This window comes from Melospiza melodia, chromosome 12 (assembly GCF_035770615.1).
Source record: "Melospiza melodia melodia isolate bMelMel2 chromosome 12, bMelMel2.pri, whole genome shotgun sequence".
In the NCBI taxonomy this organism is placed as follows: Eukaryota; Metazoa; Chordata; class Aves; order Passeriformes; family Passerellidae; genus Melospiza; species Melospiza melodia.
The window spans coordinates 12,975,566-12,988,664 of NC_086205.1; the positions used below are offsets into that span (position 1 = coordinate 12,975,566).

At 38.5% G+C, this 13,099-nt stretch overlaps 1 protein-coding gene across 8 annotated transcripts in view; it reads left to right on the forward strand.

Moving 5' to 3' along the window:
• Positions 1-13,099, forward strand: part of AGFG1 (ArfGAP with FG repeats 1) — a 35,859-nt gene that overhangs the window by 21,706 nt on the left and 1,054 nt on the right. For 2 of the 8 annotated variants that reach the window (XM_063166842.1, XM_063166848.1), the window contains exons 6-14: positions 5,281-5,400; positions 6,028-6,099; positions 7,060-7,269; positions 8,109-8,289; positions 8,946-9,025; positions 9,310-9,402; positions 10,768-10,815; positions 12,196-12,354; positions 12,971-13,062. In XM_063166842.1, coding sequence (XP_063022912.1) covers positions 5,281-5,400; positions 6,028-6,099; positions 7,060-7,269; positions 8,109-8,289; positions 8,946-9,025; positions 9,310-9,402; positions 10,768-10,815; positions 12,196-12,354; positions 12,971-13,062 — 1,055 coding nt within the window. The remainder of the gene's footprint in view (positions 1-5,280; positions 5,401-6,027; positions 6,100-7,059; positions 7,270-8,108; positions 8,290-8,945; positions 9,026-9,309; positions 9,403-10,767; positions 10,816-12,195; positions 12,355-12,970; positions 13,063-13,099) is intronic. The other 6 variants (XM_063166843.1, XM_063166844.1, XM_063166845.1 and 3 more) reach the window with 6 other exon arrangements.

Below are 13,099 nucleotides of genomic sequence, written 5' to 3' on the forward strand. Positions count from 1 at the left end.
GGTCTTTATAAAGAAAGGTTGAAGACATAAAGACTGACAATTCTGCTTTGGGAAGTGGGGGTTGCTATAGCTGTTCTCTAGGATATATGTGATTACACTGTTTCTGCCTACTACTAAACTTTAGGTTCTTTGGGGGAAAGAGTGAGAGGATGAGTAATAAATTGTTGAGAGAAGCTGATATCAGACCTTCAATTTTCTTTCTGAAAATTATTAGGAAGAGCATTGATGAAAAGCAAGCAGATACAGAGACTTTAAAGCAGTTCAAATGTATTGATAATAACTACCAGTTTGTCAAAGGAAAAACCAAGGCTTGCCCAGTTTAAAGAGTGATCTCATCTTTTGTGTGTGTGTCTGTTTGAAAGCTGAGTACTGCCCATGTGAGCAGTATTCTGTAGTTTCAGGAAGGATAAACAAGCCTTGAGCATATGTATTGACTGAGGAAAGAGGATAGGCCTTGAATTCTTAGAGGATGACTTCAGTAAAATATATTGAACCCTCAGGGGTTTTTTTTCCCAGCCAAAGACCAAGAGCCATAGAAATGTATCCTAAAGACAAAGTCAGTTCTGTGGTCAGTGAAGTTTCTTGTTGCTGGCTTGCCTTGTAGTTGTGGGAAAGTACCTTTGCCTGCCTGGTCTGAATAGGCTTTTCATCTAGTTGTTCTGAGAGAAGCTGTGATGCTGCTAAGCTACTCGGAGAGATTTCTTGCAAATCAGTCCTGAAACTGTTAACAGACAAGATAAACTATCATAGGCTGGACACCTGAGGTGCTGAGCAAAGTACCAAGATCTATCCAAATTAATGTGAAATAAATGTCTGAATTCAGTAACACTGCAACAGCAATTGTTATTCTGTGTGTTTTGTAAAATCCTTAAAATTAGATTTCATGTTAATCAAAATTTTGGAGGTGTTTTAACTGGAAGAACTTCTGCTGGCCAGTGCTGCATAGTGTTACTGAAAAGGCTGCAGATGGTTAATTTTTTCTAGTAATTTCTTTCCAAAGTTGTTGCTGAATGATTCTTTATTTATATACCCTTTATTATTCTTAGTGCTTTTTAGGAGATGAAAATTCCATTAAAGCAGTATTTCAATACTGTGTTCCAAATCTAGGTAAAATTCCACTGCGTCTCTGCTGGGTAATTTTTAGAAGGATAGAAAGCTGTAGGAACACTCCAGAATAAATAAAATCTGAGGAGAGAGTCTGTTAATTTCTGGTCACAAACTAACCATGGTCATTCCCATGACTTCTTACCATAAGTTTTAGAGCCCCAAGCAGTATCAGTGCTAGTAAATCAGTTTCTAAAAGGCAGAAACCCGATTCTGAGTGTGTGATAGCTGAACATGTATTGCAGACTTGCTACCTGAGGGTGTTTTCTAACTTGCTGTAGTAAAATGCTTGTAAGGCATGTCTTGTGTGCAGTAAGTACAGGGTAGTGTTAGTGAAATGCATAACAAAATGTTACAGACTCTTCCTTTGGAACACAAGGAGGGTTGATCAGTCTGCCAGCTTTGGCAGAAATAAATTTGAAATGCTCATTAAGGAGCTGTCTAAACATGTAATTTTTGTTAGCAATTACACACTGCTAAGGAGGATGGGAGAATTTGCACTTAGTCCAGTGCTCCTTTCTCGAAGTTTACAGTCTGGTCTTCTTGTTTTAGGGCTTGGTTTTAGCTGTGAGTGGACTTTTTTCCCTTCCTGTTCACAATACCAACTAAATCACTGAAGAAACCAGCAAATTAAGATCCTTCAATACAAGTTACTGAGTGTGGCAGCTGATAGGAAAATATTAACAAACTTGTCCTGTAATCTGTGAAGTGTAGGTGTAAATCTTGAAAATGATGCAGGAACTGCAATTTGTGATATGTTTCTGCTTTCCAAGTTCTTTAATGTATTAAGCCTGTTCAGGATATTGTTGCTTATTGAAGGGGAAACATACTGACCTTATGTTTGCTGTCAGTATTTAATTTACAAAGTTCTGTAATTTCTTCAAAATCGAGATTTTGATTTGTCTGTAGTTTATAGATTGGTAATTGCAACAAGGATCAAAATTTTTGGCACGTAAGTTTCTTAAAAACTGATGGAATAGATGACCTGCACAAAAGATATGACAAAGGTGTAGTGACACAGCACAACTGTATTACAGATAACATGGAAGAAGAGACTTTATCTAGAAAAAACAAAATAGTATAAGAATTATTTTGTGGAGTTGTGGTTTTTTTGGTTTTTTTGTTTTTTTTTTTTTTTTACTTCAGGTATACATAGATTTTATTTTAGTTTTTTTTTCTATTTTGCAGTGTTTCATTCCTTTATTACATAGGAGGTAGTACAAACCTCACAGAAGAAACTGCAGAGATTGTAGAAGCAGCTGGCATTGCCATGACTGCTGTTGTCATCCCTGGCTGTAGCCAACTGGCTTTGTACTGCCTTGTTGGTCTGCAGTGTCAAGGGCAGCTGTAAATCCATGGCAATCTGCAACCCCCTGCAGTTCCTGAGCTTACTTAGGATTGTTCTTGGGTTTTTGTGTGGAGAACTGAATTTTGGAATTGGCAATTTATGTATTGTCCAGGTGAAGGAGAGTACAAGTCTTGCCCGGTCTTTACTTTTGTGTCACATTTACAAAGGTTGACATTTTACTGCATAAAATAAAACAAGATTAATATCAGAATACTCTGCTGAAAAGGTTTTGCAGCAGTACTATTTGAACATGGACTCACTTGAAGGTCATCCTTTCTGTGTCAGCTGATACAGTAAAATGAAGTGTTTGTAATGTAATACACTCCAGTTTTTAATTTGGGCCCAAAAGATATTTCATTTAAGATTCTTGACATAGTTTTCTGTTTGTGTGAGTGATTAAATTGAATAATCTTGCCCTTATTCTAGAAGTGACATTTAAGTGCTTAATCCTCTTTGGTCAACTAAACATCAGTCTCTTGCCTGTCCAATTGATGCATTAGGATGAAAGTATCACTTTCATTTTTAAAGTAAATTTTTAATCTATTCCTATTTAAAAACTATTGGTTTAAACACCAAAACAGCTCAAACTTTGGGATTTGGAGTCTGTAAAATGCTGTTTGAACCAATACACAGGACATCATAGAAGTAATTTTCTGTCTGTTTGTGCCAACTTTTTGCGCACTTCGATAACTTTCCCATGATCTTGCTTTCACTTTGATATTTTTTTTTTCTCCTTGCTGACTCCCATGCTGTGGTGGGTTCCAGGTGCCCAGGGGACTGTGTGTTCACTCTCCCATCAGCAAGGTTGGGAAAGACAAGAAAAAGCTGCTGAGTCAAGAGAAAGTAACTGGGCAAACCAGACTTGACTTATTTATTGACAATAATAGAGTAGGATAGTAAAAGAATAAAATGAAATCCGCCTTCATCCCTTCTTGTGAGGTGTAGGTGTGTGAGGTGTCCTGACCATTTTAGTTCCTCCCCATGAGGGAGCTGAGGAATGGGCATTGCAGTTAAATATTGAGATTTTGTCTCTGTTGCTACTTCTTCCTCATGCTGTTCCCCTGCTCCAGTGTGGGTCCTTTCCATGGGGTGCTGTCCTTCAGGCAGGGTCACAGCTCCTGCCAGAGCTGCTCCAGCAGCAGCTTTCCATGAGCTCCAGCCTCCTCATGCCCTCCCTACCTGCTCTGGCATGGCTCCTCCAAGGCTGCAGGGTGAATGTGTTACACCATGGTCCTTCATGGGCTGCAGTGGGACAGCCTTCCTTACCATGGTCTTCTCCATGAGCCTGGAGCATGTCCCTCCCTCCCTCTTGGCTGACCTTGGTATCTGCAGTGTTTTCTCTTGCATTTTCCTCATTCCTCTCTGCCACAGCTGCTGCACACTGGTTTTTGACCTTTTTAACCACAGTGCCCCAGCCAGCACTGCTGGTAGCCTTGGCTTTCTTTGGGCAGTGGTGGGGCAGTCTTGGAGCTGCAGCAGCTGTGCAGCAATGGGGGCAGCTTCTGTTCACTCCTCACAGGGACCACCCTGGCTGCTCCCTGCTGCCAAAACCATGCTCTGTAACCTAATGCTTGTGCACATGGTTTATTAAACATGGTATTGAGTCCAGCCAAACCTCACTCTCTCCCAGGGTACTCGGGGAAGGAAAGTGCAGGCACTTTCCTGCTAATTTATATTAGCAGCATTGTGGAGTGCAGTAGTTTGTATTAAAATGTCTTTTCAGTTTTTAAGTTTATAGTACAGATATTTTTGAATAGAAATTAATTTAAATAATACAACTTTTAATTAGCACTATCAGATTATTAAGTACTTCAGCAATCAGCATAATTTATTCTCTTTGTATATACTTAATCTGCAAAATCTCTCCAGAATAAACAAATTCTAACCTAAAAATATAATGTATTGCCATCTGTTATTCCAGAAGGTGTTGTGTGAGCTTTTTTTAGATTGTAATTCAAGTTATCTTTATAAAAAGGTTTGGTTTGCATTTGATTAAAAACATTTTTTCCTTTCTTGCTTATAATAGAGTTGAAGGGCTTCTGTGGAGCTTACCAGTTAGGTGTGCAATTTCTGTTGAGTCTATAGATGCTTGAATGTCCAGCTGGTCAAAATTAGATTAGTGTTAACTTCTATTTTCTCCTATAGAATGGCACAAAAGGAAGGCAAAAAATGAAGTTTTACTTGAAATTTCCTTGGATTTAATTTTGTGGATACACCATGAATGCTATCTTCTTGTCACTGACATTGATTTTCCATATATCTATATTCTGATTTAGTTTTTTTAAAGACTGAATTTTCCAGTTAAATGAATTTATAAACCTAGCCAAAACTATTCAGGCTGTGCCAACCAAAATTCACCTGAGGAAGAAGCACTTGGTGTATGAGGAATTTGAATTGCCAGTGTGTTACAAGAATACCTTCTGATTTTTGTGCACAAAGAAATGTTCAGTTAGCTCACAAGTTCTAGTTTTGGAAACCAGGTATTCTGTACTTTGTGGCTGTTTTTTCCTGGGCAGCCAGCACTGCAAGCGCTGAGGGTTAAGCTGGAGTGGATCCCATTGGGTCATAGAGTTGTGAGCAGCAGCTTGTGTGGGAAAGACAGGAGTGGCATTAACTGACACAGCTCTGTGAAGGTGATTTGTGAGAGCTTGTTCAAAGACAACTTTCAATTGTAGAATAACATGTAATTTTCTTCATGTCAAAAGCAGCACATGTATGGTAGGCCATAACCCTTGAAGGCTGTCATGACCATGAATTCAGTTAATACATCTGTTTTTGTGTTTATTTCCCATATCCATTAACATGTTTTGTTCCTTTGCGATTTACAGCGCAGAACTCTGCCAATGCAGGTTTTGCAAACTTTGATGCATTTGGACAGTCTAGTGGCTCGAGTAATTTTGGAGGTTTCCCCACAGCAAGTCAGTCTCCTTTTCAGCCCCAAAATACAGGTAGAAGTCCTAGCACTTTTGATTAATCCTTAATTGAAATAATCCTTACCTTTATGTTGAAAGGTACCGAAGTTGAGTTTTCTTGCATCTGCCTGCTTTAATGTGATCAAGCCATCTGAAGCTCTGGGGAAACTCAAAATGAATTCCTTGTGTTTGGTGTTGATTTTTTTTTTCCCCTAACGCTACTCAGAAGTCTGATTTATGGCACTGTGTTTGTTAGCTCTACACCTGAAATAACTATGAAAAGAATAAACTCTACTGGTTTTAATAAGTATTGAATTGACTCTGTCTTCTAAGAGAAGCACTTCAGTAGATCCAAAAGGATGTCACAGTACCAAACAAGTGTGTGTCTGCATATGTATGGCATGTGCACACACTTCAGTATGTTTGACTTCATGTGTAGAGCCTATTGCTAAGATTTATTTTGCTTTCCTTTAATTTGATCATGCTTTAGAACTTCTGCTTGAGTTTACACTTGCTGTTTGTCTAGATCTTTGGCTGACTGACTTTCTTTTCCTTTTTTTTTTTTTTTCTTTTGAGTGTGGTGTTGTTTTAAACTTTTTTTTCAAATTTTCTTTCTCCCTTCTTATGTTAACTTTAACCCACACACAATTTCTGGCTGTCCAGCGTTCAGAACGCTTTCATCTAGCTGCAGTTTTGGTGAATTTACTTCAGCTTTTCCTCTCCAGGCTGTACACAGTAAGTTCCACGCAGTGGAAAACTCAGCTTGCTTCATTTTATGCCATTGTAGTATAGCACTTCCATTCCTACTGTTGCATATGTTTCAACTTGTTGCTTATGCTTTTAGAAAGTTGTGTTTCTGTTTTAGAAAGTTCTGTAGTATGAGTGGAATCATCAACCAACTGTTATAAAATGTGATGCACTTAATGGAACAACTCATTTAAATTTGTGACCTGCCTAGATTAAATTGTCTGGACAATGAAGAGATGGAAGCTCATGGTGTCATACTTGATCTGAAGTTCAGTTGTATGGACTCATATCAAATTTATAAAATTGATTTATGTATCTCTGACTTCAGTGGAGATTTGTTATAAAAGAGCTGTGTTGTGTCTTCCCCCTCACCTCTTTCCTGATTGGATGCAGTCTAAAACTCTTGAGACCAGAGAACAAAACTCTTTAAACCTGGGCATGAAATCATATAACTTTTGGACTTCCAGGCACTTTTTTTTTTTTGTTTAGGATTATAGCTGACATCTGAAATGACTAAACATTGAACCACTAAGCAAATGTAAATAGTAGTTATTTGTTAGCCACATATGGTAGGGAAATGAAGCTTCTGTATTTTGAGTATTAAAGATTAAGACAAATGAATCTTTTTCCAGGAAACTTTTATTGAAATTACTTTTAACAGCTAAAAATAGCATATAGTTTTCAGGATAAAATTATGACTGTGATTTAAAGTGTTGAAGTTTGGGGTGTTTATCCCTGATATGCAGTCAAAACACTATTTTATGATTTTTTTCTGATGGCCCACTGAACTTTGAAGGAAATGGGAAAGAGCCTTAAATGGGTAGGATGGGGCAGGCAAACACATTGCCTCACATAGCCACAAAGGGAAGGGTTATTGTGCCATCAGTTACATTTGGAGAAACTTCCTAACTTTGGAGCATTGATCATGTTTAACTTAATTTGTTACAGGTGGAAGTGCTGGATCAGTGAATGCTAATTTTGCTCACTTTGATAACTTCCCCAAATCCTCCAGTGCTGATTTTGGATCCTTCAATGCTTCTCAGAGCAACGCCACAGCAACTGCAGCCAGTAAAGCTGCAGTGAATAAACTGAATCTTCAGTCAGCTGACAAATATGCAGCTCTTGCTAATTTAGATAATATCTTCAGTGCAGGGCAAGGTATTAAACTTTGTTTGCCATGGTTATTCTATATGTGTATAGTTACCACAGGGATGGCTGTCCTTGTCAAAGTACTGTTACAGTATTTCAAAATTTCTCTAAGTGATCAGCAGAATTTTGTTTCGATGTACCCTTAAATATGCAAGATATGAGTTTTAAGACATGATTTCAAAAGGATGTCATTAGAAGACTGCTGTTTGGGAACCTATTTCCCATTGAGATGAGTAATTCAAAATTAAAATATCTAAGTAATCATTACTTCAATAATGAAAACATGCAAAAATACAAATACATATTTTATATTTGTACTACAACCTAGAGTGGATGCTCTGGAATGGAGAGCTGCTGTTGTTGCAAAGAGCTACCAGAGCAGTTTTCTTCCTCTCTGCCACAAAAACAATTGAATTTTGTTTTTCATAAAATAGTAGCGATGATATTTGGATTTAGTTGATCATAAATTGAGGAGAAAAAGCTACTTATTCTGTTACTCAAATGTAGTTCTTCTCAAATGGTCTGTTAAAACTTATGTTCATTTGTACTCTAGAGGTTTTTTCTGAAATGGATTATTCGAGGTTAGGTGTTTTGTTCATTTTCTAGTTGAAGATGAATGGATTCTTTTTCTAGGAAAACAAAAGCTCTTTGGGGCTGCAGAGTACCTATAGAGGCAGGACATTTTGCTGACAGCTAATGACTCGTTAAATACTTTTCCCTCTATGCCCTAGTGCATATTTAATTTTTAAGTCTGCAACTGTCTGTGAACTTTCATGTAGTTCTCAGTGTCAGCAGGGCAGAAAGTGAAACTATCTCCAGTATGCTTCACCTGCTTGCTTTCCTTCTAGGTGGGAGTGAGCAGGGAAGTGGCTTCAGCACAGCAGTGTCCTCAGCAGGCCCTGCCCTGTCAGCCCCCAACCAGTCAAGTGCGTCTTCGGACAAGTACGCGGCGCTGGCGGAGCTGGACAGCGTCTTCAGCTCCACGGCCACCTCCAGCAACGCCTACACCGCCACCAGTAACGTCAGCAGGTACGCTGCTCGCTGCCCACCCTGCCTGCAGCAGCGCCCAGCAGCTGCAAGGCGTTTCTCAGACCTGTTCTTATCCAAACTGGGAAGCATTGAATGAGTTTAGAGGCAGTGCTGAAACTGCATCTCTTGTTTTCAATAATGGCAGGACTGAGGGATGGCTGACTCTAGGAATACTGTCAGCGGAATGTTCTCTACTTCTTTCTAATCATGACGTGCTAAACCTGTTAGATGGTAGCACTTTGCTCTGCAGAGCACCTGCGTGCTTACTCCAAGTCAGAGGATCATCCCTGAAAAAAGAATTCAGATATTTTTAATGTAAATGGTGCCACCCATTTCTGGATCATTGAAGTAACAAATACCAAATGCCTGTTAGGGGCTTGGCATTGCAAGTGCCCCTAAGGCTTTTGCTTTGCAACCTTTATGCTGCTGGCCTTAGTTCTATATTCCTCCTCCTGCTGTTGGTGGAGATGACTTTCCATTGCTCAGCACCAGTGAGAGTGTCTCACCCTGGCATCAGGGAGGTACACTGCAGTCTGCAAACTGCACATGAATGTTCATCCCCTTTCTTTTACATGCCAGCAGTAACTGTAAATTGTATTTAATTATTAAACAAGCAATTCTGACTTCACTGAATGGATTGTATAAATTATTTCCAGCAATGCTTTTGGAACAGTACCTGTAGCTGCTACAGCACAGACGCAGCCTGCATCTTCAAGCGTGCCTGCTCCATTTGGAGGTATGGAAGTGTTACTAACACCCTTGGGGACTATAAGTAAGCAGTCTACTAATCTTTACTTGATAATGCTCTGCTTTGACACCACTAGTACTGCTAATAAAGGTGCTGTTAACAAAAAAGTACTTCTGTCAAAATAACTATATTTTTAATGTATCTTATATATTCCTGATTTTTGGCCTAATTTTAGGTATTTGTGTCTTCGTATAAAGGTTGTGTAGACTTCATGTGAGTGAAATTTGCTGTTAGAGAAATGCTTACTTAGTAAAATGTCTTTAATCTTTCAGCAACACCTTCCACAAATCCATTTGTAGCTGCCCCTGTTGCCCCAGTGGCACCTTCAACAAATCCATTCCAGACCAATAGCCGAGGAGCAACAGGTTAGGAAAAAATACACTGAGTGTTTGAGAAACTTTCTTTAAAGAATTGCATTGATTCTTTTTTCCTGTATCTGTGTAATATGTTTCTTAAAGATTTCTTGTATTATCTGTCCCTAGTCTGTTTGACATGTTGTGTGTTTGCTCAATGTTGAAGTGCAATTCTAGGATTTCAAATGGTGGTGATGAACAATGTCGAAATGATCTGTTTGAGCTCTACCTGTCTGGGGTATATGTATCACCAGCTGGCTTCCTTCCAAGACTATAACCTTGGCTTTAGAGCATGCTTTATAGAAGGTAGCCCTGAAATGAGGGATCTTGAAAGCTCTTCTTGTTTAATTTCTTTCTTTATTTCTAAGTGTTGAAAGCTCTCAAAACCAAAGAGCTGGAGCCAGAACCATCCTAAGGCTCTTGGGATGCTAGCTCCTCACCAGTCCACTTAATTAGTACATTAGTGTCTCTTTTTTAAAGTATATGATTAATCTTTACACTCATTTTTTATATTAATTTTCTGTGGAGTGATTCTGTAGAATCATAATTCTGTGGGCAAAATGTAATCACTTTTTAAGAAAGCAAACTTCTACTTTAAAATTATGGACTTGGATTAGATGGCTGCTAGGTTATGCTGATTTTCCTCTACAGAGCAAGTGCTAAATTTTGACATTTTTATCTATTAGCTGGACTTCAACAGATTAAAATCTGCTGATGTGTGCATTTTGACATTTGAAATGTGGTTTGCTCAGTGATTTAGGTAGGCTGAGTTAAAAACTGATTTGATAAATTTTTGTCCTCTGCTAAAATTATTTCTGTTTTCAGTCCTTTTTGAGATATTATGCAGCTAAATTTGTTCAGATATTTAATGCCCAAAATACCTTTTTTCTTTATTTTAATCCCATTCCTAAATGGGCTAGTTTGGATCATCGTTAAGAATTTGTAGCCTCTTTAGATAAATTTCTTGAGTATGGCACCTCTGTCTATCCTTCCACCTTCTATGCAGCTGTCCCTGGCTTGCTGAGGTTCCAAGCCTTTGGCAGCATCCTGATGTTCCACACTGGGTGACAGAGATAATGTCTATAAGTAAAGATAATGCTCATCCCCTTTTAGTGTAAGGTGTAAACTTACAGCTTGTCCTTTTATGTGTTCTTCCTGCATGAACGTTGCTGTTTAATACATGGGAGATCTATTTTGTAGAGCTTATTTCTCATGGTTTTCTAATACTAATCTATGGCTGGTCATGCTATTGATGAACTGTTTGGTACATATATGTGTATCTATTTCTCTCTATATATATATAAAAAATTAAGAAATGACTGTTCAAGAGTGTATAAATGATTTGACATTGTCTGGTCTCTTTGTGGCTTCCATAAGGCCTCTCGGGAGCAATGCACTCTCACATATTTCCTCAGGCTCATTTTGGTAGGTGGCCACATTTGGTATCAAGTTTCTTGTGGCTAATTGTTCTTGCTTGTAAAAGCTTATTGACAGCTATCTGGTTCTCTGCACAAAGCATTGTGGAAGGCTTCTTAAAAATGGAGTGGGTGTGGATATTTGGCAAGTGGGCAGAGGGAGAGAAGAGCATACATAGACATCCTGTTGAGCAACCAAAACAAAACCATTATTGGTATCATCTATGGTCACCATATAGTGCTTATGAATGACTGTTGAAGTTTCTGCCAACAGTAGTTTGATGCCTTTTGGGATATCCCAAGTCCCCTGCTGATTTTGTTGTGCTTCTTTTTGATGTTTTAGCCAAGTTTGCTGTGGAGTAGCTGCTCTGCTCACTGTAACTTGAGAACAGTGTTAGTACATTAGTTTTGCGTGCACGTGTCTACACTTTGTCTGTACAATGTCTTGCCCTTGAACACTTTTGGGGTAAATACTTCAACTGATAATTAAGCTATATTCATTAAATTTATTTTATTAGCTTTATTAAACAGTTGAGCTTGCATAAAATGTAGCTTGTAACATTTCAAAAGAGAAGTCCTGTTTAACTAGCATAGAATACCTGGTGTCTGTATTTGTACCAAAAATCTTCCTATGCACTTCTCTTTTCAAGAATAACTCCCAAAAGACTGAATAATGGTTTTGTTACTATACTTGTGCACCTCATGTGCTCCTGTTTATTTGCTGAAGGCATGGGGAAATGCTTATGAGCTTGTGTGTTCTTTACTTGAAATATTCAGCAGAGAATCAGATGAAAAGTTTTGGGCTCTTTTTGTTTTAAGTTCTACCTCAACAGTAAGAGAGTTTGCAGCAGCAACTTTGTGTGCAAATAATGTGCATGGTGAGAATCTCCTTAAAGACATTAAATATGGGATTCTAAAAGGGGATGCATGTATCCCTTTGGTTTTTTTTTTTATTTATAACCTCCCGTAGTGCAGCTTGAAGTAGGAAAGTTCTTTCATGCTTTTTAAAGGAGAAAAACAGAGGGGCTTAGGCTGCCTGAACCTGCTTGCTTCTTATGTGTGCAGACTTCTACCAGAAAAACTGTGGGGGAAATATATGATAACACTCGGAAGAAAAAATAATTTCCTCTTCACAAAGTATATCTGAATGTGCTGGATCTATAAATTTTAAATAACACCATTCATTTTCAAAGTGTAAAGGCAAATTATGCACCCAGTTGGGGGTGATGGAAGGGAACAAATCAGTTCAGTGAGTGGCTTTGGAAGTTGAACCAAACTTTTGTCCAGTCACACAGGGCATTAGAAGACTTTTAACATGGCCTTATAGTAATTTGTTTCATGAAAAAAATTATTTCTTACAAATAATTGCATGTTATTTTTTGCCTACCAGCAGCAACATTTGGTACTGCATCCATGAGCATGCCGGCAGGATTTGGAACTCCTGCCTCCTACAGTCTTCCTACTAGTTATAGTGGCAACTTCCAGCAGCCCACGTTCCCAACCCAGGCAGCTTTCCCTCAACAGACTGCTTTTGCTCAGCAGCCAAATGGTAGGTGTGCATGTTTTAGATAACCTTGTCTAAATCAGAAACATGGAGAAAATGCTCTGTCTATAAGTTGGCAATAACGGGTGGGTATTTATTTCTACATGAACTTGATAGTAGTGTTGATGAAGGGTTCCCACACTGTTCTGGCTCTGTAGATGAGCCTTCTGACTTGGCTGTGTGCAATTGCCTAATTACCAAACTGAAATTTTACCAGAATCTCATACTAAAATGGTAAGTATTCCCAGGCTTAAAGGGGTTTTAGGCAAGAAGGGCTGTTTGGAAATGTCTGCAACATACTATTACACTTCCTCTAACTTCATAGAACACAGGCAAGAGAAAATTGGAAAGCATTTTATCCCTGAATTTATATGATATAACATTGAAAAAGGTGCATATGTAGAAACTGGAGATTGATGAGTTGTGAACAGTTGATAACAAACAAAAAACCAAAAAGCTCAGCCACAGTGTTTGACACTTGCATTCTTGATCATGTTTAAGTAGGATCAGTCCTGCTGATTCTGCAGTTCAAACTTACACTTAATTTTGGCTGGGAGCTGCAGCAAAGAACTCTTTGAACATTGTTTACTAGTATTAATATTATTTTGCTTTTCTTTCCAAGGAGCAGGTTTTGCTACATTTGGGCAAGCAAAGCCTGTAGTAACTCCTTTTGGACAAGTTGCAGCTGTTGGAGTATCTAGTAACCCTTTTATGGTGAGTTGTTGCATGTCAGTGACTTCTGTATGTCCAA